The 26,491-nt window shown below is 35.0% G+C and overlaps 1 protein-coding gene across 3 annotated transcripts in view; it reads left to right on the top strand.

Moving 5' to 3' along the window:
- The window catches only part of FCHO2 (FCH and mu domain containing endocytic adaptor 2), a 74,294-nt gene that overhangs the window by 20,319 nt on the left and 27,484 nt on the right, over nucleotides 1-26,491 (top strand). For all 3 annotated transcript variants that reach the window (XM_031062995.1, XM_031062997.1, XM_031062996.1), the window contains exons 8-12: nucleotides 11,840-11,884; nucleotides 14,296-14,368; nucleotides 16,221-16,245; nucleotides 23,598-23,652; nucleotides 26,187-26,365. In XM_031062995.1, coding sequence (XP_030918855.1) covers nucleotides 11,840-11,884; nucleotides 14,296-14,368; nucleotides 16,221-16,245; nucleotides 23,598-23,652; nucleotides 26,187-26,365 — 377 coding nt within the window. The remainder of the gene's footprint in view (nucleotides 1-11,839; nucleotides 11,885-14,295; nucleotides 14,369-16,220; nucleotides 16,246-23,597; nucleotides 23,653-26,186; nucleotides 26,366-26,491) is intronic.

The following is a 26,491-nucleotide window of genomic DNA, read 5'->3' as shown; positions in this document are numbered from 1 at the left end:
ACCTCTGCCGGGCCACAGGTTTCCCCTCCCCCGCCCAGCTCGAAGCCGGGCAGGGGAGGCCTTGCCTCTTTGCTGGCCGGAAATCAAAGAGAGAGCCCAAGGGAGTGCTCTGCTTCTAACCCCTGTGTTCTCAGAGGCGCATCCACCCTCAGTGGCCAAGCCTGGTGTCAATTTAAAATCTGAACACCTATTGGCCTCTGGCCACTCCATTCCCAGAAAACTTGTTTCCTGTAAACCCACGACAGTGCTCTAAGGATACAATTGGCTTTCTGGGTTGTGAGTGCCTCTGGCTGGGTCACAGTAAGCTGCGTGTCCACAAAAGCCACATCTTTCTTTCAAAAGGCTTCTCTCAGCCCATTCTCTGCCCAGCCTGTATTGGTGCTTGGGATTGCCCTGACCCAGAGTCCTGCCACTGGCCTTTTTGAACTTCCAGAGGTTTGCACAGGCCCACGTTTTGGGCCTCTTCTAGGTCTCTCTGGATGGCATTCCTTCTCTCTAGTAGGTCCACCATGCCACACAGCTTGGTGTCGTTGGCAAACTTGCTACAGGCACTCCCAACTGTCCATATCACTGACAGAGATGTTAAACAGTACCAGTCCCAATACTGTCCCTTGGGGAACACCACTTGTCACTGCTTTCCACTTGGACATGGAGTTTTTGATCGCAACTCTTAGAGTGCAACCATCCAGCCAATTCCTTATTCACCAAGTGGTCCATCTGTCAGTTATGTTTCTCTCCAGTTTACAGACAAAGATATCATGCAAAACAGTGTCAAATGCTTTGCAGAACTCCAGGTAGATGACATCAGTATCTCTTCCCTTATCCACCAGTGATGTAATCCCATTGTAGAAGGCTTTGTCTTCGTTAATTTGTTGTGCTGTCATTGTTAGTGGTTGCTGGTAGTTTGTTCCTCTCTTTTTTTCCTTTTTTCTTAAAAAAAATTGAAGATGAAATAAAAACTTTTACTGTAATGTGAATTGAAAAATGGAAAGCCATAATCTTGTTTGCTCCCTTGCTTTGCAATAAAACAGTGATGTGCAGATGACAATTATTACATATGCTGTGCTGTTATTTAGTGTAAGTGAGAGAGGCATTGGGTAATTTTCAGCTGTAGTAATTTTTTTTAAAGTATTGGTTTTGTGCTACCTTAATCCATGTTTCAGAATCTGAGAGCCCATAGAAATACTTCTTGTCTTTTTTCATTATCTGTTCAATAAATTTGAGCTTTTTACAGGGCCTGAAAGAGATTTGCATTTTTAAAAATATTGAAAATTTGTTCCTGAAATTAATCTACTCTTTGGATTAAATGATAGCAGTAGTTTACAATGCATATTACCAACAGTTGCTGTTGGTCAGCCATCACTGGCTCTTGTACATATAGTAAAGTATTTGACTTTTGTTTCTCTTGTCATTTTAGATACCTGAAATATAGCATGAATATTTTTAATTAAATGGTGGTTCCACAGATAACAGGATTCAGAAAGGACAGATGTAATATTCCCATTCTGTTTCTTCCTGACACCAAATGCAAAAATTGACAATTTGGTCAGTAATCTATAATACTGATTTTTAAAAAGTTTGGTTTGTTGATTTTTGGAGCTGTTGAAGACCTATTTCACTTTATTTGCCCATGCAGAAGAAATAGTCTCAAGGCTCCTAGTAACTCCAGTCATGGAATGGAGTAAGGTCATGCATGTCAAGTGGAGACATAATTTCAAAATGACAGAAAAATTCCTGAATTGCTTTCTGGAAATGGTATAAAGTAGACTAAGTTGATACAATTTTTAGTGAGTTAGGACTGCTATAATGTCAGGATCACTACTTTTTCACAAGGTAGCACATACTAGAAAAAAATACCCTGTCATCTTTCTTAGTGTGCTGGTGATCCTTTTCTGTTCTGAGAGAACATATTTGGGAGCTCTGCCTGTTAGCAGAGATCATGAAGCATTAAAGCTTCATAAATACAAACATCTAACCCCCAAATTTTACCTAGCCTTTAATTCAACTGATTTCTGATTCTGTGAACTTAACTGAATTGTTGCTTATTTGATTAGAATAACGTTCTATGTGGCTGTCTGTTAGCGGTGGCATTAGTGCAAAGTTTGGTGTGAGTTTATCACATGTTTAGGCCTTTTGTAGTTGCCTATTGTGAACGCTTTTGTCCTAAATGTCCATGAAAAGTACTGCTTATGTGTTTTTTCCAAAAGAAATACAAGAGTGTCAGAGTGAGCTGCACCACAGCTGAAAAGTAGTGCTAGTAGTGTTAATGCACAGTTGTGCTCACTCCATGTTAATGCTTCTATTAAGTTAGAGTGTTTTGTTAAATGGCATGTTTTGTATCTAATGAAGAAATGTACCAAATGAACAAAATTAAGCAGTGCAGGAAAAAAGAGGGTTAAGAATAAATGTGTTACTCCTAAAAATTTTTAGAAACAAGTTAATCCTTTCCCAGACTTCAAGAGTCAAAACAAGGGCCACTGAATATTGAAGTTTGCTTTGATTAGAGCTTACAAGCATTTTATGTGGTTAAATAGTGAACTCTGTTTTGAAAGAAAGACTTTAAACAGTGCTGGGTGTGGCATTTATTTTTTTCCATGGGTTCGTTTGATAACATAGTCGTTTACAGCACATATAAAAATACTGTTCTAGGACACTAAACAAGTTACAAAGTAGATGTAAATAAACACTGAAAATGGTTAATACTGACTTTTGAACAGCTCTGCAGGACATCTTTGAGCTTCTTTTCCACAGGGAAGGGTAACAAAGAAAGTATTTATTTTATGTTCTTATAAATTATTTTCTCTGTATTTTCTTTAAATACTGTGAATACTTTAGTGCTGCTGACGCTTGTGGTTAAATGGACAAATAGCTTGGAATGTCACAATTTCTCAAAGATTGTGCCCACATATAGTTCTACACAGAAGACTGACTGAGGAATGAGCTTAGTTTATCAACACTGACAGTGTCCGTGGGATTCAGCGAAGTATTCTTTGTAAAAGAGGGCAGACTACTGCTGTATTTCTGAAGTTAATTAAAGAAATTAAGTATGAATATTTTTGAGGATTTGACGAGAAGCTGGGCTTGAGGCAGATTGAAAAGTCTTTAAGGGTCTTATGCTGTGGAGCTGATTTCGAGGAGGAGATACAAGCTAAAAAGCTGTACCAACAAATGTATCTTAACTGCTGTCCTAGATGTCTGTTTTATTTTGCCTAAAAAATTCGGTCCTTTCAAGAAACTGCCAAATTGTCTGTGGGCTTCTAGTCTGAAGATCTGCCAGCACAGATTTTTAATAATTACATATATCTAAGTTGTAAACTTGTTTTAGAATGCAATTTATTGATTTTTAATGGTCTGGAGAGTTATAAAGGAGCAAGTTTTATTGAAAGAAATATTTGAATGCAAGTGAAGGAATCAAAGCATTGATAAAAATATCTTGGACAACATCAGTAGACATAATAGGGCAAGAGTTAGATTGTGAATGGTCTGGAGCACACAGTAAGATAAAGTACTGTTGGGTGCTCTCAAATTTTTTTTCCTACAGGCAAACAATTCAGTTGCAGCCATTTAAAAGAGTTTTTTGGGATTGCAGGAGCAAAGCAATGGCCATTTCAATAACTTAAATAGGAGGAATATTTTAAGTAGGTGATAGTCATCACGAAATGCAGTAGGATATATGATGGATTCTACTATGACGAGAAAAATTTAATAGCTTTAAAACAACTGAAAACAGTAAAAACACAGAGATGTATTTTATGCTGATAAAGTAAAAAAGACCTGGACTTTACTTACATAAAAACATAACTTTATATATAATTAGCATTTAGGAAAGGTTTGATGTTTTGAACTTATTTATTTGGGGTATGTTTTTCTTTTAAGGTAGGAAATGTTCTTTGCTTTCTAATGGAAAAAAGATCCTTTTGCCTGAAAGTTGTGGATGCTATAAAATATATTACCCTATTTTTGCTCTATAGGGTCATATTAAACATCTTAACTTTCGATGATTTCATGGGCTGAAGTTCAGAACTTCAGTTAGGAACCATACCTCTCTTCATTTACAGAATGTGTGACTTCTAAAGAAGATGTGATTCTTTGAAACTGTCTTTGAATATGTGGGCTATAACTTGACATATTTACAGTGTCTAGTATTCCAGAATCTTAGCTGAATTTCCTTAAAGTAAAAGTATCTGTGCATTTCTTTCATCGCTGCATACTTGCATGGTCATCTGCAGCAGGTGCATCTGCATGTACCGTGTAGACAGGCAGAGCCTTTTGTTACAGATACTTACATTTATAGACTAGAGTTATGCTCTTGTTTAGTACTTTTTCCACACCTCTCCTTCAATTTTCACAAGACTGCTACTTTCTACACAATTTGATGGAAAAGGAGAGTGTAGAAATGAGGAGGTTGCTAGAGGAAGAAGAAGCTTCCAAACTACTACTCATTTAGAGTCAGCAGACAGCTGAGTATGTATTTGTACATATTGTGTATGTTGGTCTGCCACTTAGCTTATGAGTACTTAAAACCAGCCATATTTCACATCCTGTTGTTTATGCAGAGAGAAAATATGGAGTGAAGCTGAAGCAAAAGCAGGAGTAGAAAAGGATGAGAAAAGGGGTTATAATGCTCTGCAGATTGGTGTATTAGCTGGCATTATTTTGCTGCTAACAGACCTCACACTTTCGTAGATCATTGCTTTCATAGATCATAGCAGTGTTTGTTGTCATACTCAGGTGTTGCAGCCTAGACAGATCTCTACCTTGAATCATTGCTTTTGGTATGTTTCTTGTCTCTTTTGAAAACTCTTGTGTTATCAGAACAGGGAAAAATACTTTTGACTGATGTTTGCCACCTTTTTATTTTAGAGAAAAAAAAATCTGGTCTTTCCTGTTGATGATAAACATCTTAATTGATAATGATTATTTTAAGGCTACTCAGATCATGATCCTTTTCTGCTTTGTTTTTGGTCTGTAAGCCACATAGAAATAGTCCCTTGAGTATAATAATAATATAATTGTGTCCCCCTTGAGTACTTGCTGGATTCACATAGTTTGCAGCCAGAGGACCAGAAAAACCTGAGCTGGATAATGTTACCTTTGATTTGGTGAACTGAGTGCAGGGCTGAAGCCTAATAACAGAATCAGAGTTAAAATTTTTCATCTGAAAAAATTCTTCCCAAGGAAGTGCTACATGTTGCTGCTGATAATTGTCATTATTTCTGGTGCCAGTATCACCTCTACCTTTCACTTTTTTTTTCATATTCTTTAATTTAATACTATTACTGTGCTGTAGTTTTCTTTTTTAAAGTTTTTTTAAAGGAAGATTTGGTGAGGCATTCAACATCTCTAGAGGCTCTATATCAGCTAGGCTGATATATCATTCGGAGGATGTAAAAACGAGTAGTCAGAAATTCAGTGATTGGTGTGATGGGACTGTATTTATCAAATTAGATTAAAGGATAAGGTTTTGCCAGTACTATTTCAGTGTTTTTCCTCAGACTGACCTGTTAGCAGGCAAGTTTTATTTGTTTGTCCCTTATGCTCTTTTTTGGCAAAGAAGAGCTGACCAAATCCATAAATTAAGATTTGCTTGTGGCAGTTTGGTACTAGCATGATAACTGTATCACATGTATGAAATTTAGCTCAAAGAAAACAGCTGCTTATCTTTACTCTGCATTCCTCCAAAGATACACTTTTATTTGTTTTTTTCCTTCTTTTTTTTTTTTAATGTAGAATAAAAGATCCTTTTCTAGGAAAAAACCATTCTTATAATTTTATAAAATCATTTCTTATGTATGGACAGGCAATAAAAATGGGAAATTAGTGCTAGAAACACTGATGTTGATGGAATGTATTTAGGCTTTCTGGCATCTGAATTTGAATTTTTTTGCTAAACATGTCACAGGATCAGATGATAGCAAGAAAAAGATTGCTTATATGTTTGTGTACATACAAAATTGACCTTTGTGATGCAGCTTGACATCTAAACACTAAAAGCAGTCATTTGTTTTGACAGCAGAATTAATTGAGGCTAAAACAGTCGAAATTCCACTTGTATCAAGCTGTTCATTAGGAACTGCTGTCTGGCTTTAGTGCTGTCAGAAAAATAACCTGTTCTGCTATGATTAAATAGCAGAATGATGGTCGGTCCACTGAATTTGAGAGAGAGGTTGAATAAACTTTCTACTGCGGAAACAATTCAGAAGTGACACGCTGCAAGGGGGGTCAGAATGTGCATTGATATCCAGCTGAGCTGTCAACTGGCACTGAGCCAGGCACGCAAAGCTTTGCCATTTGAAGCAGCATGTGAAGCATATGCAGTTTAAAAAAATTGTTCTCCTTTCATGCATGATTTGCACTCTGAGACAAACTTTTGTTTTTGTTGAAAACAAGAATATGGTTTGTTACTGTATTTGTAACTACAGGTACAGATTTATGGAGTATTTTTAGAAGATTTTGCTTGAAGCAGATATGTTAATAACAGATATGTGTGTGCGTGCATGTGTGTAAAGTGAATCCTCAGGCTGCGGGGAAAAGCAGTTTTGGGGGATGTTCTGAGGGTCTGATTGTTTCTAGTTACTGAGAATTTATGTGAAGTTAATACCAGTATAATGTTTCTTTCTGTCATACATGCTCCCCTTAGGATGGAAAGGACACAGTTTTCAAAAGGAGATGCAAATGTAAGGCAGTTCTTATTTGATTTGTTGACTTCTTGATTTGTTTAACTTTTTAGCTCTGTGGGATTTTCCAGTTCATTGATATACTTACTGGGGGCACTTTTTCAGGGTATGACATAATATTATGTTTTCCTTGCTAGTATATTGGTTGACTTTTGCATTTGACTTGTTTATTTAAGAATCCAAACAGTAAAATACTTTTTTCCTCTCAGTTGAGGAAAGCAGGAGTTATTTTATTGTTTTGACATTAGCAAAATATTCTCCCTCACAGAGCTTTTATATAAAAGTTATAGAGACAGGCTAGAAAACCTGTATCTAAGATTTTGTGGAGAGAGGTTTTGTCTTTTTTTTTTTCAAGCAGCAGGTATAAGATAGTGGTTATAAAGATAGTTTCTGTTTAGTTGCCTTGAATATACTCTGAAAGTACTGCTGCCATAGATGTGAGCTAAATACATAGGAGATTCTGTTAGATAATGTACAGTGCAATTACATCTTTTTCATTTGTCTGTCAATAAGAATATTATCTCCTTATTGCTAGCTATATACTGTACCTTTAGGGGCATGAAAGCTCATATACTCACATGCCACTTGTAACAAGAGAAGCATTTCATGTAGTTACCGAACAGTCTAGGAGATGCATCCTGAGATGCACCCTTACTCGCTGATGCTTATTTTATGCAAGTGTCACTTCTTAAATCATGAAATTATGAATTCAGTAAATTATGAAAATAACTAAAATCTAAATTACACTGTATTATTTATTGTATAAATTACATTTATACGAATTATTTTTTCTCTTCCAGCAAACAAAAGCTGGGTTATTTTCAAGAGCCTAAGAACTGATCCAATCGTGGTGTATTTGCTTTAGTCTCTTGTCAATTAGCAGCTGTCTGCCTCCATGTGTTTGTGAAACCATACTCCATTTGCTTTCTCTTCTTGTCCTTATTCTGTCCCCCCTGGTAGAATACTGTGAGCATTCAGAAACTCCGTGCAGCTTGCAGTGATGCTTGCTAGGAATTTGTATGTACAATCAGAGGAGCTTACTGATTTTTAATGTCTGCTTCCTTTGTAGAATACTACTATTTCTCATTGGTGTCCAGATAGCTAGGTATATATATTAAGTGATGGAAATCCCACTATATACTTGTGCCTCTTTCTATTACAAAGGCTAACCTTCATTTATGCACTGTATTTACTAATTTTTTTCTATTCTGTGTAGAATAGAAAAAAACACTATTAAATATCACATACATGCAAGTGTATATAGAGGTATTTGAGGTGTTAAAGCCAGTGTTAGCAAAGTATGGATTAATATAGCAGCAGGGAGAGTAGACTTTTGAAAGTTGTGCTCTCCTTGCAACAGAATATTAAATCAGAGACCTTCACAAGGATTGAACTAGATTTCAGCTATAACTTTTTATTTACTCTGAAAAAAGTCTTGAATTGTCTTTTTGTTTTTTACACTACTGCCATAGTTTTAGAATTTGGTTTTGTGTTCATATGAATGCTTGAGAATGGGCTTCTTTCTCAATTCACATTATTGTCTTGTTATGAGAAAAAGAACAAAGGAAATTTTAGTGCTTTGATTGCAGTACTGCCAAATAGCAGTGTTACCAGTATTATCATCTGCACTGCAGTATGGCACCATTTAGATGGTTCTTTCAGTGCCTTAGGCTGTCATGTGGCATGAACTCTAGTGACTGCTTCAGGGAACGACTTCAGTCCCCAACATCAATACTACTGCTTAAATGTGAAGCAACTGCTTTTCTTTCTTTTAATGCTGCAATGGACAGTGAATCTGTTTACTTGCATCAAAAATTTTAGCCATTGTAATCATCCACATTTTGAGCTGACACCTTGTTGGTGTTAAGCCTTCATCTACAGTACAATAATTGAGCACAAGCCTGTTCTGAAAACTTTTTGCCTCCTAGAGGTAATGCATCCACCTTAAAAACTTAATGTAGTTGTTACAGAAGTTATTGAGATACCAGGACATCAGTTTGCATGCTTTGACTTCCATTTGTATATTATATCTGTCTGGCAATCTCCATTAATGACAAACCACTGGTAGTTCTTGACTATAGCAGCTTCTGACTTCTTAACTTCTGATTAAGGAATCAGAAAGATATGCATTATGGTGTCACAGAGGAGAAAGCTTTCTGAGTGGGATTTTTTTTTAGAGGTTTGGGGGATTTTTTTTTCTGTGCTAGTGCAGCTGCTTTTGTTTCCATGTTCTACACAGTCAGTGAGCAGTGCTGGAAAACTTTTTCAGAAACTGTCTGAATTCCTTATTGATGCTATGCTCTTATAACAGCATGTGTGTCTAAGGCCTTCTGGCTGACTAGGAGACTGCAGCTAGTAGCTAGTTCTAGCAGAGGACAATGTGGTGACAACACACAGTTCTGGCTGGACAGCAGTATTATCACCTCTTTGGACTCAAAGGCATCTGTCCTAAGGAGACTCCAGCTGTTATGCAGGCTGTTGAAAGCTTCTCACAGCTATCCTGTTTTCTAAGTTAGTACACTATAGAGTGCCACAATAGGCAGGAAATGTCTATTTCTGAAATGTTGCTTTGATTAAAAATACTATGCCCAAGTCAAAATATGGTGCTCTTTAGGCAGACATATAGGAAGCAGAACTGTTGGAGGTCTGAAGTTACAGAACAAAACTTGTGAGAAAATCTAAAACTGTTAAAAAATTCACTACATTCAAAAGGGCAAGCTGGATGCACAGAATATTCTTATTTGGAAGAGTCCACAAGGATCATCAAGTCCAACTCTTTAAGTGAATAGCCCATATAGGGATTGAACCCACAACCTTGGTGTTAATAGCACCATGCCCTAACCAACTGAGCTAATTAGAGACAGCCACTGACATGAATTTCTGAAATTCTGAAGGAAGAGGGGCCCTATAAAAATTTGAGTGGGAAAGGTAAGTTTCTACCAAAATAGGTTTTTTAATTGTAACTGGTTCACATGATATCTGTGTGTTTCTGTAGTAAGGAAGAATGTGCCTTCAAATATAAATTCTTACTAGGTGTAAAAACCTCACCTTTAAAGACAAGTGTTTTAAGCAAGCATAATGGAAAAAAATAGACTAACTTGGATGTGTTGTTGAAGAAGATCTTTCCTTTCTGCTTATTTTAGAAGTGGAAGTTAAGATACTGATCTGAAATATTATTAAACTGTATTTGAGCCTTCAGTTCTTTTAATCATTAGTGTAAAAGTTTTAAAATTGAGGGGATCACTGTTAGTAGAAAGGGTAAAGAAATGGTGGAATTCTGAAAAAGCCTGAGTATTTTATTCCTCTGAAAATAATTTAAGTCTTAGTGTTTACAGCTTCCTTTCTTTTGCTTTAGGGATGAGTGTTTGTCGTTGTTTTGGCTTTTAAAAAATTTTTCCTAGCAAAATGAAAATATCTATAGAAGCAAGAAATAGAAGCAGTTGAATCATTAGTAAAGTGATGAAAAATATGTGGTCTGAAGTGTAGTTCTGAAGAAGTAACAGTTGAGTTCTTCAGCTTCTACATTTTATGGCATTTTTATGAATGTCTTGCTTAATATCCTGTGAACAATAGTTTAATTTTGTAAAATAAAATGTTGATTAAGTCAATATGGAGGTGTAGACATGTACCATTCTAAAAATCAGTTTTCCTGGTCTTTTTTTCTGTTCTTTTATTTTACAAGATACCCAAGTTTGCTTCATTTTGGAGCATGCTAACTTTGTGTTACTGTAGATTTAGTGAAGAGCAAAGAAGAAAGTATTGGAAGACCAGTGTAAAATGCGCATATATTTATGACATATAACAGTTTGAGAGAGCTGTAAGGAATTTGCATCTTGTCTTTCTGTATTGAATAATTAGACTTGCATTTGAAGTCATTTGCTAATTGAAATTTAAAGTTCTGTTAAGACTGCTTTTTGAGATTTGTCTTTTAATATTCTGCTTGCAAGAGCATCATTTGGAGGCCAAACAATTACATTATGATAAGTGAGATATTGATGGGTTCTAGTCCAAAATTCTGATCCTGCTGTTTACAGACATTTAAATTTGTTTTTACTGATTGGGAAAATTTTGCAAACTCAGTCTTAATTACAGTAAATATAAATTAATACTTTGAGCATGCCATAATTAAAAAAGAAAATAAGTCATTAGAAGTATTTTTTCCCCTCTCTCTTATCTGTAACATATCTGGTACATAAACTTGTGTGCATGCTATCAAAATGTTTGTAGAAAGGTAAGTAATAACCCCTGTGGCACCATGATAGCAGGCTGAACTTCTTCTTCTGTGGATACAGATCCAAAGTAAACCAATGTGGGCTGGAAGAAAAGGTGCCTGCCTGCATGTGCTCTTTGTTGTCATTGCACTTCCACAAGTGCTGGTGTGATTCTATCATTCCCTGAACAAGATCCTACAGAAACTCATGCTGTTTTCTGTACACATGCTTCCTAAAATGTCTCACAGTGGAATTAAATAAATTCTAGTTTTAGGAATATATAGGAATAAATAAGGCTTACGACATCAATTTGCAATGGCAACTGACTGTTGTTAGTGGCAAATGACTGCTGTTAGACTGTTAATTTGTGGCAAATATAATGTGAGGAATTTCTTTAGATCTAGAACTTAGCTAGCGTTCTCTTTTGGTTTGGTCCTGTTGGGTCTTAATGATTTTTTGGAAAAAAAGTATTTATTGCTGTGTTTAAGATTTTACATGGCACTTCTAATTGTGTAGGCAGTTGGCTGTGGAGAGGAAACACTAGAACTAGCAATGCAGGGTTAGAAAAAGTGTGACTTTCAAAATTAGGGCTATAGCTTTTCCTTTTTCATTTCTACTTATACAGTTCTTATTCATTAAAAGAAGGTAAATTTAAAACCTTACACTGATGCTATATTATAAATGCAATTTTGAATGAAGACACAATTAGATATAGGCAATTGAATTTTAGTTAGATGATGACTAGTATTTTAATTTTTCAGTATGAAGGAGTGAAAAAACTGCTTTACGTGTGTGATTTTTTAGTATCTTTGGCCATTGGCAGAGTAATTGTGCCTTTTGTTTACTACCAACATTTCTAATTCGATTATCTCATATTTTCAGGAAATATTAGTTGTCATTAAAAAAGATGAAATTTTACCTAATGTTTACCTTCATTGTCATTTCTTTAAGGCCCTATTGAGTTTGAAGAATGTAACACATCCAGTGTAGCCGAAGGTGAGTTGCCGTAGCATAGTTATTTACACGAGAATTCTGTGGAGTAGTACTTGAACTGTGAAGCAAAGGGTACTCATCAGTGTGTGAGTGTGTATAACTTTAAAGTGCTCCAGTAGACTAAAATGCAGTTTTTCTTTTGAGAAACAAACTTCAATGCCAATAAGACTGATGCCTTGGGTTTTAGCTTTTAAATTTTTCAGATTCTCTGCTACCTGGTATGTAACTCTGAAACTTCATATTAGGTATTAGTAGGTTCTCTTCACAGGGTAGTTAGACAAAACAATCCCTTCCCAAGTAGAGAATCAAGGACAACCATCACCCAAAAAGCATAAACAGTGGCAAACTCTGAAACTTCATATTAGGTATTAGTAGGTTCTCTTCACAGGGTAGTTAGACAAAACAATCCCTTCCCAAGTAGAGAATCAAGGACAACCATTACCCAAAAAGCATAAACAGTGGCAAACTCTGAAACTTCATATTAGGTATTAGTAGGTTCTCTTCACAGGGTAGTTAGACAAAACAATCCCTTCCCAAGTAGAGAATCAAGGACAACCATTACCCAAAAAGCATAAACAGTGGCAAAGAGAAGGGGGCAAGCCATGAGACTTCATGACCTGGAGCTGTCATTGGACAATTGAACCCAATATACAGTTAAACCAAAACTTACAAAAGTATAAAACTCATGACTGGAATCCATCTTGGATTCATCCTGGGTGTAGCCCTGACCAGGCTCTTGTAGTGTCCAGGGTGTATCCTTTTAAGGCTTTCAATAAATACCTATTTTGTCCATTTAGCTATGTCTAGTCTCTGTTCCAGATCAGCCTTTCTAGGCATCAAGGCCTCTAAAACCTTTATAAGACTAATGCATAAAGGTCAGATAATTTTAGTGTTTCTTGCACGTATACTTCGGCTAACACTTGGTCTTTGCAGAGTTTGGATTTGATTCAGTTATGAATGTGTTATAGCTTAATTTGCAAGTGTCAAAACAATGGGCTCTTCCCATTGTTACTGTGTCAGTTAAACTAAGCCTAATGGAGTGTTATGGTTGCAAATTCTTTCTTTGTTGGTGCAGCCTTTTTTACTTAGGGGATTGTTTAAAGTGGTTAAGAACTGCTTTCTGTCCATAAGCTATGTCTTTACTTGTGGGACAGAGGAGTCAGCAGTATAAGTTATAGCATCCAAAAGCTTTTTTAAGTTGCCAAGATTTTGGCTGAGACTTAAAATCTCTTCTAACTGAAGCAGAGAAGATCCATGTTCAGAAATTAGTCTCATTCTCCATTTGCCATTATTTTGGTCTGCATAAGACACAGAGGAAAAACAAAGCCCAGACATTTAAAAATAATCTTGGAGTAAATTATGTTCCTCAGTTTATATTACTGACTCTACAGCTACCCTGATTTGAGAAGTTTGGAGTTATTGAAAATTTCTAGGAGTGGAGAGATTTCTTATGCGCTGTGTAATATATTTTTGTAAAGGTAAATATAATAAAGTGCTTGAATTAACAGTGGTTTAATTTTGGAAACCAAATTATTTCTACCACTCTGCTCAAAAGCATGCTGTCAGTAGTATCATGCATCAAAACCAAATTGTAGACTAGTTGGATCAGATGCTTGCACTTAGTCATTTTGTTTGGCAGTCTACTTTGCCTCAGCAAACATTGTGAAGAAGCAGATGTGGCAGTAAGTCTGAGGGAATATTTAAGTGTATTTTAGTTTTAGTACATTAAGTGGGAATGAAAGCAATATGAAAGCAATGAAAGTACTTTTTTCAGTACCGTAGCTATATGTATCCAGTGCTAAAGGCAGGGAAGAAACAAAAGCGGAAAAAGTGTAATTCCAAGCTCGGTGAGAAGCTGTCTTGGAGCTGAATACAGCACTGAGAAATCATGAACTCTCATCAGCTGGAAAGCTGGGAAACACTCTTATTTTTAATGGGACCAAGATCCTACTTTTGAGGAAAGACAGGAGCTTGCAGCTCCTGGGAGCACACAGGGCAAAAGAAATAACAACAGGGTAGCTGTTGAACTGCTGTAGCTGGGGAAGACAATGTTCAGTTTCTTATCCATGACTATTCAGGATCGCCTGGAGCAGCAGCTCTTGTTGAGTTTCTGTGAGCAGAATCCTCTTCCTCAAAACTGTTTATTAAAGAAAACAAAGTCTTTATACCCAACTTGGAGATCCAAGTCAGTTTTTTAAGAATTTTGTAACTAATGTGTTGAACCCTATTTTGATTTTTTTAAAATGTCACTTAAAGCAAATTGGACTAATGTTCCCTTAGTTTGGCTCCATACCTATCTCCACTGCATACCTGTGGCAGCATTTAAAACATTGGATTCATATGTGTTTGTGTTTGACATTGCTAAATATGCCTTTATCTCTTTGATCTATGAATGAAAAGTGTTTGTTCCGTAGGAATAAAACCACGGAAAAGGAAGCCTTTCGGTTTATCAGGAATAATGAAAAAAGAAAAAGATACTGAATCTGTGTAAGTATATTTCCACCCTGAAGCCTTGTTTTGTATGAAAACTAGTAATGGGGATAAAAAATAGCCAATATTTCAGTTTATCAAGATAGTTTTTAAACTGTTGATGCCTGAGCAGGTGTGTCTAGTAATGGTTTTAATTCAGGGAAATACCATGCAGGGTGCATTCTCTTACATATTGCTGTAGTTTAACCAGGGATTACGCTTCTAACCACTGCTTTGCATGATTTGGTTGTTTCAGTTTTTGTCTACAATCCTTGAATTCCCTTATAAAATATCTGTTTTCTGAAACACTACATTATAGCAGAAGCATGACCCAGTTCTTTAATTTAAAAAGAATGATCTAGTAAATCTAGTGATTTAAAAGTACTTTTATCTACAGCTTGATGTCCTTGTTCTCCACCTCACTTACATTTGTAAACTGCAGTGTTTTCCTTGCATCTATAGAACAGATCCTGAGAGATGCCAGTAGTACTCCTCTGAGTCTAGATCTGCCGTTTCTGTTTAAGATTTCTTAGCTTACTAATTTTGGAAAGCTTCATTGTGGGCTGAAATATATTCATTCATTTGCCTCATATTTCACATTTCTCAACTGTTATGTACCTCAGGCTATCTTGTTTGCATACAGACCCTTTTTGAAACCACATCTCTCAAGAGAAGAATATGCTTTGTCTTTTCAAGCAGTGAAATATCTTTCAGAACAGCTCTGTTGCCATGAAAGATATAAACCAAGTAGAAATTTGATCACATATGTCTTCTTTTGTGTCAGGCCTTTCAGAGAAGATGGAGTCCTTCATCTCACTGTCATTTCCTTAACAAGCTGTACTGAATTTTGTGTAAATACCTCCATGTTAGCAAGTTTTTTGCACCTGTTTTTAACACACTGTAGTAAAAGCTACATTTTTTGCTTTTAACCCATTTGTTTTTTCAGAGAAGATGTTTTAGATTACAATGCATTTTATTTTTTCCACATTCTTTTTTCACAGCATGCATGTGTAGGATATTCAGACTAATGATATAAAAACACTCTTGTTCAGTTGCACCATCATGATTTGTCAGGGTGCAAATTAGAGAGGACTTGTATGCTACTCAAGTATTCCCACGTTCTGTAAATGTAATTGCTTCTGCTTTTTGAAGACATCAGAGAGAATCAGTGTCATTCATTATTTTAGGTACTATTACTCAAATTGAAGTTGCAGTGGAAAAGTGTAACACTTGTGAATAATGTGCTTGCAACCACTGCCTTCCTGCAGATAACTTGCTTTTTTTTTTAAAGTGCTTTTTAGGAGGGTACTCAGTTATTTTGTTCAGCATCTTCTAGTACTTGGCTGCAACTGTGCTTGACAAACACAAACTAAGAATGAAACTCTAAAAGAGAAAGCTCTGAATTCCTCTGAAGAAAATCTTAATTTCTTTGTGAACTGGGTTTTGTCCAAAACATTTTGCATTTGCAGGTAGACTATTTTATTAGGATTGGTGACTTCTGCTTATTGCACCCCTCACTCATGAAGATCTGAAACTTAAAGTATATTCATCCAGAACAGAGTGTGGTAGTCCTCACTTTCCTTGATGTTTTTGTTATTATGTCTAATTCTTTTCAGTAATATGTGAGTTTGATTTTTCATAATTTCTTCTGATTTTTTTTTTCTGCAGTGTTTTGAGCATAAACTGTCAGCTGTTGCTTAAATCTCATTCAGTTGAATATGGATTATTTAAAGCAGAAATTTCAAGAGTCTGAGAGGCAAAAGGATCAAATGCACTGTTTTAAATTAATTGAAAATATTGAAGGAGATTTTTTGTGAATAAAATAAGTTGTGCATTCTATAATTGTAAATTTTCTTTTTTTTTTAAATAGGGAGTGTCCAGATGCAGACTCAGTCGTAAGTAGATTATTTCCAAAATAAATACATATGCTTATACTATCAAGCCCTACAATCGGATGAAACTTAACTTATATACGGTCCCTGCAATACATAATTTATCTGGTAAAAGATTTAGTATTTTCATTGCATACTCAGTGTTAATTTTGTGCAGTACATGATCTTCAGCAGTATGTACAAACAAGTGTCAGTAATACATTTTTGTTTCCTAATAATATTTGGTTTTAAGCAAGGTGTTTTCACTGCAAATATATGTTGCTTTCTTTTTCAGCTAATAGTTTGAATTCCTTGGCTAATAGATTCTAAGAAAGAAAAAAGATGTAGTTTATTGTGGACTCAACTTCGTGTTGTCATATTCCTCTGCTTACTAGTGTTTCTTTTGAGAAGTCCTTCTAATATTGACTGGGTTCTGCTTTACTGCTGGCGATGGAGTGTAGAAATATACTGTTTAAAACATGGCTTTAAATGCAGCATTTCTAGATGCACTTTATTAATGGTCTAGTTTTCATTACTGTTAGATCTGTGATATGTCTTGCAATTTTTTTAGTCAATTCAGGTAAGTGACCATTTCAAATTAAATTAAATAGGTTAAAGATTTTAATTTCCTTAATTTAGTCTTTTCTTTTTATGCAAACATGTATGTTCTCTTGAATTAACATATAACAAAGATAGTAACTCCCTGTAGCTATGTTTGGGAAACATTTACAGAGTAATCTAAGTGATTTTCTGTAGGCTTATTTCTTTTTCATTGGTTCATTTAGGTGCAAATTATATTACACAACTTAAGTTTCCAAGTTCACTTACTTTGTGAATTTTCTGATTTCTATTTGGTAACTAAGAGGTTTTAGTACCTAATATTAAAATTTGTTTTGAGAAACTTGATTTGAAATATCTAGTAAAACTGTCCTTCTAAATGGGGAAAATTAAGTTTTGCCACATAAGAAAAGTATATGTGTAAGAACAGATGTGTAGTTCTTGCCAAGACAGTTACTTTATATTGTGCAGTCATCTTGACTTACAGTAGGTTTCTTTCCTTGGGTGCATTTAAAAGAAAGTAACCAATAGAAGTATCCTTATAATTATCAGGCTTCTCATGGAAATAAAATCATTTGACAGTTCAGGTTGAGTCGCTGGAGTGAACCACAACTGGATTTGACTTGCAGTTTTTATTTTCTATGCTTATTTTGTCTCCATGTTTTTGGAAAACAATGAGTTCAAAAAATTCAAGTATAAATTAGTTTGGCATTCTGTTTGGCTACATGAGGCACACCATATGATCATCTAGATTAATTGTTGATACTTTTGGTTTGGTTTGGTTTTTTTTGCCTGCTGAGCATTTTATGACTGCATTTGGAATTTAAAATTTGGTCTGTGATTTCTCCTTGCTTTTTTCAAGCCACAGTAGTATACTGTATAGTGATTGAATGCTTTAAAAGCAGAAGTCATTACTGTAATTGTAGTGAAAAATGATAGAGATTCATTTCACCCCTAACAAACAAGCAATCCAAATGCTTTTATGTTTTAAGGTTAGAGTCCTCTTCTGAAAGGTCTCATTTAAAATGCTTTTAATTTTTCTTGGCTTTTACTTGCAGGTTTCCTTTCAGTTTAATTTTTCAAACCTAATCTAAATACTTTAAACAGTCTCTGTCATCTCTAGGAGGATTTGTTTTGTATGGGTATTTGCAACAAGTTATGCATTTCAAGAAATTGAACTTGGAAAACTATTATTAAACAAAAAAGATTAAAACAATATTAATTTGTGTTTGATTGCTAAGAAATACTGAGGAACAGACCTCAGGAAATTCAACTTAAGATGTCCCAGTTATTATTTTGTCAATTTTGGTCACTCACAAAAAGCCTGTCTGGCATATATATGATTAAATTGATCATATTTAAAAAGGTGGCTTTTGTTCGTTTGTCAGGAATTTTAATTGTGTGAAAGGAATGTAGGAGATAACCAGTCTTCAATTATTTATAGAGACCAAGGTAAAAATACTGCAAATTTTCAAGTCAAGGATGTAGCAAGAACTGATTTCTGTATATTATCTACCAGTTCTGTGTGCTACTGTGGATCTTTGAACATACTATTTAGTCAATACCATGAAGGCCTTCTCACTAGTCTAACACAGTCTATCAAGCTTCTATGCTGTTTCCAAAAGCAAAATGGTGAGATGGGTCAAAAATGTCTTTTGTCCCAAAATCCTCTCACATTTATATGTGGTGAGACAGACATGCTTATGCTCATCCTTCTTGTAGCTGCCAATTTATATATACTGGAAAATAAATTAATAAGACGTTAATTCCAGTAGGTATTTTTTTGTAATGGCTGTAAGAGGTTTTCGTGTGCTCATTAGTAGGCAGCTGTGGACTGAGAACTGTATTTGTTGAAAAAGTTGACCACTTCAATAAGCAGTCTCTGTTTAAATATAGGTGACAGTGTCTCATGAGATTTAAAATTCCTGAGGTTTTTATATGTCAGTCTATAGTGTAACTTCCATTAAGCTAAACCTTGATAATTAAGAAAAGTGGAAAGTCTGTAGTAGAAAGTGTATGCACTTGAAAGAGATAGAAGACTGACTTTGTATGGGGGTTTTGCCTTAGAACGTTTTTCTAAAGGCTGAAATGTCTTGTTTCCCATGAGTTTGCCATGTCTCTAGAGATGTTTTCTAGCAAGATATGAGCTCTAAAAGAAGCTTTTATTTCAGGGAAACATTTACAAGGTTTCACTTGTTTCCAGTAAGATCTGAATTGGGATTGCAACTCTTCCCTTGGTTAGGATGCTTGCTGATCTCCTTCTTCTACTTCACTGCCTATTTTCATGAAGACTGTAGTAATGTAATTATCTTTGAGTTCTCTGTTCTTTCTGTCAAATCCATTTGAAATTGTCCAGTAAGTTCAAAAGTAATTAAGAAGGGAGTCACGGATGTACAGAACATAATGCTGAAAGTTTTTTTTTCATGGGAAACTGAAATGCAAACGCCTATCAAGGCATCCAAAACTTTTCATTAACCTCTTCATATGTGAGATTATGTAGAATTATTGACCTTTTTTTGTTGCTGGGGACTGGTTGAATTTGGAACCATCAATTTCTGAAAAGTGGAACACAAGTGTAATCTAATATTTATTGAAATACAAGTGTTTTTCTTTATTTGCATTCTACAGCATTTTGTTCTGGCATTTTTCAAATAGTTGCTATTGAGGACAAGGCTTTCTGTTACAGCACAAGAGAGGGGCACTTTGAATTACCATTTTTCTTTCTTTCTGCATTTCTGACAATAGGAGAAACTGACTGTCTGCTCTCTTCTTCTGTGTCTTCTGGGTTAATAGGCACCCTAAGGAGAGGAGGCCAATATTATGCCTCTGTCTTAACCTAAGTATATGTCAGAGTCAAATTTACACCTCAAATATGTCAAAAGTGGAGAGCCTTTTTGTTCTCTTGTTCCAGCCTATGTGCTTCAGCTGCTTACTTTGAGTCCTCATCTGGATTACAGGAAACCAGTTGAGTTCTGGCAGAAAAAAATAGAATTAGCTGTTCAGCTGCACTCCATCTTGAAGCATACCCTCAAGAAAACTTGATAAAGAGTTCTCATAACCACTGTAGTTATCCCAGGAGAAGAGAAAATATAAAGAAATCAAACTGGGTTGTGGTGAAGGTTCTTTGCTTCTGGACTGATGACCAGCCTGTCAGCAGCGCTAGTGTTGCAGAGGAAGGGCCAAATGGAGTAGCTGGACTACAGTGCTCTGTACGGTCCTCCCCTGTCCTCTGTATGTAGCCCAGACACACTAATGACATGGTAATGCTGTGGCTTCTTCAATCACTTTTAGATGACAGATGAGACAGAGCAAGGAAACTGAAATAAATTATTCACCAAAGGTAAAAAATGTGTTTTGTTAATAGAATGCTTGGTCCTCAAGCTTCTTATACAAGAAATTTTATTTTATTTATCAAGGTCGGATGTTTTATTTTGAAAATTTATTAACCCCAGGAAGCTTGTAGAATATGCCGCAGCAAAGACAAAGGTATATGACCTAAGTTTCTGGCATATGTTTAAAGCTATGTAAGATCTCAAGTAATGCATTACATCTGCAAGCACAGGGAAAACTGGCTTTTATAGCTACATGTTTAGTTGCTTAACAGAACGTCAGAAAGGCTTCCTGGAAGTCCAGCAGTTCCAGTTGCTTTTGCAGTTGCTTTCTTTCTAGTTGCTTTGCAGAGTTCAGTTCACATGCATAATGAGGTAGTTGGGAGCTTTTTCTGCAAAGAACACTGCACATATTTGTGTAGGGGGCTAAAGCAGACCTCCATCCCCATTTTATTAATAGTAACTTTTCCCAAAGGCCAAAGTTTGCAAAGATCATCATCTTTGTGTGTTGAAGTTCAAAAATTATACATGTAGGTTGTGAACTTAACCTCTGATCAGCATGGTAGGCAAATCAGGTTTTACCTTTGTTGTGTACCTGATATTTAAGATACAGTTATTCATCACATAATATGTAGTTCTATAATTGTAGGAGTGTGGAAAAAGTAGTAAACATTAGGCAAATAAATGTAAATGCCTTCATTAATTAACATCAGATTCATGAGTATGTGTCTCTCTCAGATTGCTGTGTTATCTACTACTGTTATTCATTGTAGATTTGCAAATGAAATGTTGGTATTTCAGAAAGCACATTAATCAGTTCAACCATTCATAATATTGAGAACAGTATTTTGAAATTACTACTCAACTTGTAAGATTGTGAAGTATCATTTTACTTGTGTAATCTGTAATCAGACACAATCTGCCTTTGTCTATACAAAGGTATATCAAGTATCTATTCCACCCATTTTTTACGTTGGTTTATACAAAAATATAAGTTCAGTATCTAGTTAATTAAAGCAAGTGTTAATGATCACAAATTGGCACAAGATCCAATCAATCTGGATTGCTGACAAGGCTGGAAATACAAGGCATATTATTTATGTGCTGCGTATATGCTGTTTCATGTCAGATGTTTGAAATTATTTAAATCCACATATTTAAATTTCATATATAGGAAAAAACTACAAATTAAGTTTTCTACTCAGAGTTTGAAAAGAAGTGGTAGCATAGATTAGCTGAAAGAGAAGGAAGGAATTTTCTTGTGTTCAGAACTTAAGCTGTACAGTATTCATCTCTGTTATATACATGAAGTTGTGAAGACAGATTGCATGCTGAAGGGCTGTTTCTGAGGAACAGATGATTCAAGTATATTATCAAGATCAGAAATAATTGTCATGAAAGTATTAAGAAAGTTTAATATTTTAAGATTTTGGTTCTTTCTTCATCCTAGAGATTATTCAGTAAATGAAAAATAATACAATGAAAATAACTTCTAGAAACTTAAGTTGTCTCATAATTTTATATCAGAATAGTGATTTTTGCCAGGTACATTGTGCATACTGTGTCAGCCCAGTAATCATATGCTGTACATGTATGGCCCACTTTTAAGAAAAATTAAATGTTGTATATTTAAAGATTTTTATTGACTTTCAATTCATCTTAACCATGAATGTCCCTGATCTGTGGAAAATCACCTGGTGTGACAACTAAATTAATTTCAGAATTCAGAATTTGTAGCATTACAAGAAAATAAACTTACTCTGTAGCTGTACGTTTTTGTTCTGTTTACTTTGATGTCAAGTTCCATTAGTGGTTTTTGGTATATAAACAAGGTCAGCTTGAGGTCAAGCGTAGCTAAGAACCTTGATTTGAGCAAGTAGAGCTAAAGTATTGGACCGGATGATTGTGCTGTTATTACTTTTTTGTTGTTGTATTTATTTATTTATTTATTTGATGCAGTATTTAATTTGGTGTGTCTTACATCTGTACAGGACTGTATTTCTTATACTTTTCTTAGCAGAAAGTTTGAGCTATGTGTAAATTCCATTTATTACAGAAGTGCTAAATTTAGGGAACTGTACAGAAGAGACTCTCTCTTAGTGAATTACCAGACATCCCATTTGTGATACCTGTAAAAGATACAGAAGGATAACTACATTTGAATCATTTTAATGTTTATGTTCTATACTTCCAAAGCTATTCAGAGATATTCTCTTTAAACTTGGCTTCAATTTTATCTGAAGTCATGAGGTTCCTTTCTTGTCCACTTGAAATCACCAACATAAGTCATTTTGTTGTATCTCTTGACTTCTAACAGATTATGTTTTGGCCATACTGTGTATACATATCTGTTGGTCAAATTGGTTCCCAGTACCTGTTTTCTGATAGAATATTCTGATGGTACACTAGAATAAATTACTTTTATATGTATACATATTCTAATTTTTATAGCATATTAGTAACTACTGAAAGCACTGCATTTTGAAGACACCTTGCTTGTGGTTTTTTGTGATAAACTTACTGAGATGTTAAACAGTTCACATACACTGCCTATGCATACAAAGTTGTGAGTGAATTATTTTGGTACTGGGTGGTGAAAGTATCTATGTATCCATGTCTATCCTGTGTATGTAACACACGATGCAGGAGTTTTATGCATTTTTAAAATTTAGATTAACTTGGAGACTTGTTTCTCTCTGTCCCAAAGTTATTTTAATGAAACAATATGCTTAGCTGAGCATTCTAAGTTATTTTAACATCATTCTTTTCAATTTCTGTTTAACTGCCTGTAAGAACAGACAAACAGAACTTAAGTTCCCAGATGCTTATTGGCTTTGAAGATTCAGGATAGTGTTGGAGATACGTAAAGGAAAACTTGGGAATAAAATTTTGAGCACCTATGGTGTGGATATTCTTTTCTGAAGTAACAGTGCAGGCATGCTGCCCTTGCTAGGGGAAGTGGAATTTGCAAGCAGCGCTTTGGCTAGCATACTTAAATACTGACTAGTACTTTGGAAAGGTTTTGGCTCTGCACCATCAGAACACCTTGTGTCTTAGCTGAAAGCAGTAAAAATTGGGAAATTTTTCTGGAGCCAAGAGAATTATAACCTAATTTAACTCAGTACTAGAGCTAAAATAATGTTGATTTCTGTCCTTTTTGATAAAGTAATTGATTAATAATTAATGAGTAATTAGTAATTACAATTAGTAATTAAGTAGTGATTGATTAGTTAAAGCAGACGCATTTCAAACTTGCCAGTTTTCACAGGAAATTTAGAGCTTGTTTTGTTACATTTTGTGGTGAGATACTTTGTCATACAACTTCTGAATGACAGATCGTAACTTCAGATGATTGTAAGAGTGTTGAATAAAAATCACTTTCATGAGTTGCAATTTTAATTTGTCAATGATGTAAAATTCGGTCTGATGTAAGAATGACTTGGTTTTTTAGTTATTTATCAATAGCGTAATTTTTGTTGTTGTTTTTAGAACTTTCCTGATGTAGATGATGAAGGATACAGCATTAAACCAGAAGCAACACAGGATATCCTTTTTACTATTATTGCGCCAAATTATTTGATGCTACTACAATTCTTTGGAAAGAGGAAGTACTGACTAAAGAGTTAAGGAAGATGAATGATGTTTATGCCTATGTTGCAACCTTGTATTCTTACACTCATAGCTTTTGTAAAATGAACCAAATTTTTTCTTGGATGTGTGTGTGCAAATGTTAAAGATTACATTACATTACATTACATTACATTACATTACATTACATTACATTACATTACGTTACATTACTTCACATTACATTACATTGGATCAGATCTCTTGGGAACTTCAAAAGGACAGCAAAAATGAAAAGGAAAAAAAATTGCCAGATCCATTGCAGATCCAAAATTCCACACAGATCTCTCTTTATGAAAAGCTCTCGGAGAGTTTATAAAGTTTGCAAATTTTTTAAAGCATATTGAATGGTTATCTGTTCTGTACCTGCGCCCTCACTTTTTTTTGTAGCACTAGAGCAGTGTAGAAATAAAATTTCTGTTACATAATGAAGTCATTACACTACACGCTGTTTCCAGTTGGTGCTTTTAGCTTTTACTGTCTATTTAATAACTTCATATTGAAAGCTTTATTGCTTTCATATGCAGAGCAGATTTTGTTCTGAGTCACCTTTATTGAGGCTAAAGATTTTTCTCTGCCATTCCCCTGTTGCTTTGGAGGAAAAATTATTGTCCACTTTTTTTACTACCACCACAGAGGAAAGTTCTACTTAAGAGCTGGGAATAGTTACCATAGATCTAAGCAAGCCTAGTATGTTGTCAAGATAGCTAATTTTTGGATATGTATTCACTGAATTTTCTGGGTACTTCAGATAAAAGGTGAATTTGGGCTGTGTCATTACCTTAAATTGCAAAAATTTTTAAGCAGTTAACAGCTCATTACAGTGGCCAGGTCATCATCATAACTTCTTTGTTTTCATCAGCTTTGCAGAATTTTCCTCTAATGTCCACATGGAAGAGTCCTGTAACAATAGAAGCAGTTGATGTAATCTTCTGTTTAAAAAAATGATACAAAAGTGACAGACTTTTATCCAGTTCTAAGAGGAGTATTTTTTCATATTTTGCATGTATTTCTGAAAGTGAGAGATAAGTGAATAACATTCATGCTTATGATGATAAGTGAACAACATTCATGCGTATTCATTTGGACATCCTATTTTTTATTATCTCTTTTTTTTTTGTGAAACAAAAGAAAAGGCATACATTCCTTGAAAAATATCCATGATTTGCAATCTCTCATAAGGTAGTACTTCAGCTGCTGAAAATCTTGACCAGCTTCAGGAACTTATCAGCTCACTTTCTCTTTTCCTCCCTTAGCCTCTAGAAATTTATTTTGTTGATGGGATCTCATGAGATAATTTGTTGGAAGACATTGTTTTATTATAATGACAGTCAATCATAATAAGTCTGACTTAAATCTGTATTGGCCAAGGAATCTGTATTCCTTATTTGTAGGAAATGAATCTTGAAGGTCAGTGATAACCTTCAAGACAAGAAATATGTTGATGAAATTAGAATTACTTTTCTTTGAAACCTTTTCTATAAATGCTTCATTTTGAAGGAAGAGAGGTGTAAAATGAAGATACTTGGCTTTCAGATCCTTTCAGCTGAAAGGGATTTGGAATGTCGAATTTAAAACTTTGTTAGGGAATAGTTTGAAGGAATTTAATGCAAAAGTCTGTCATATTTTCAGGTGAAAATAACAGAAGTGACTTAGAGAATATATACACTTCTTCCAGGTGGTACAAAACTTTGTGTTTCTGTAGAGGGAAATTTTCAAATTTTTCTTGTCTAAACAAATGCAGGTTTTAAGACTTAGCTTGGGCCTTTCAGAGCTTTTCTTCAGTGCAGGTCCTGTGCATATAAAGTGCTGTTTATTTTCCTTGTTTTGAGGTCTGAGATGTCATTGTGATTTCTTTCTATCCAAAGATGACAGTACTTTAAGCAGCTGACATTGTTCAGTTTACCATGCAGCCTTCTGTTTAACTGGCATGCTTACTAAAAAAAATTTTTAGTGCCACACTGTAAGAGGAACATGTAATGGTGACTCCTGCTCTTTCCTTCACTGTTTATGTTAGGTACAGGTACCATGGGCATTTCACTGATCATTAAAAAACCTAGGCTTTTCTTCATTTGATTTAAAAGACTTCTAGATTTTTCATACATCCCTTAGAATCCCTGTTGGAGTCTTGCAAATTATAATTTTACATGTAGAAGTGTTGCTGCTTTAGAATCTTAAATTTAACCTTATGCCTTCAAATATGCCGTTATTCATTTATATGACAGATACGGCCATTCTTCAGTTATGTGACATCATGTTTTTTGAACAGAATCATCATTCTGAAGATAAATGGAATAAACTCCTAAATTTTAACTCTGAATTGTGCATTTTGGACTGTGGATATATGTAAATGCACCAAGAGGTCACTTAATATGAGCATTTTGTGGATCAAAATTATAAAGTAGATTAAGCAGATGACTTTGAGGTATTTCCACCTTAACTGAGACAAACATACCAAAGAGAACCATTTCTATTCATCCAGTGAGTCTGACTCTGAAGATGATGAACCCAGGAGGTTCCACGTGGAAATAAAACCTGTCCAGCCAAATAACAGCTCTCAATACACTATGCCTTCTTTGGATGAATTAAAAGTATCCATAGGGAACATCACTCTTTCTCCAGCAATATCTGTAAGTCTTTTGTTCCTTGTATTTTTGTTGTGTAGAAAAGTGGTAAAGAAACAGTAGTGTAAACATATATTATAATGTTCAGAATTTTTCTAGGTTCAGTAATTCTTTTTTCTTGTGCACTAAGTA

Source organism: Geospiza fortis, unplaced genomic scaffold (assembly GCF_000277835.1).
Source record: "Geospiza fortis unplaced genomic scaffold, GeoFor_1.0 scaffold246, whole genome shotgun sequence".
In the NCBI taxonomy this organism is placed as follows: Eukaryota; Metazoa; Chordata; class Aves; order Passeriformes; family Thraupidae; genus Geospiza; species Geospiza fortis.
This window is presented reverse-complemented; position numbering and strand designations above follow the sequence as displayed.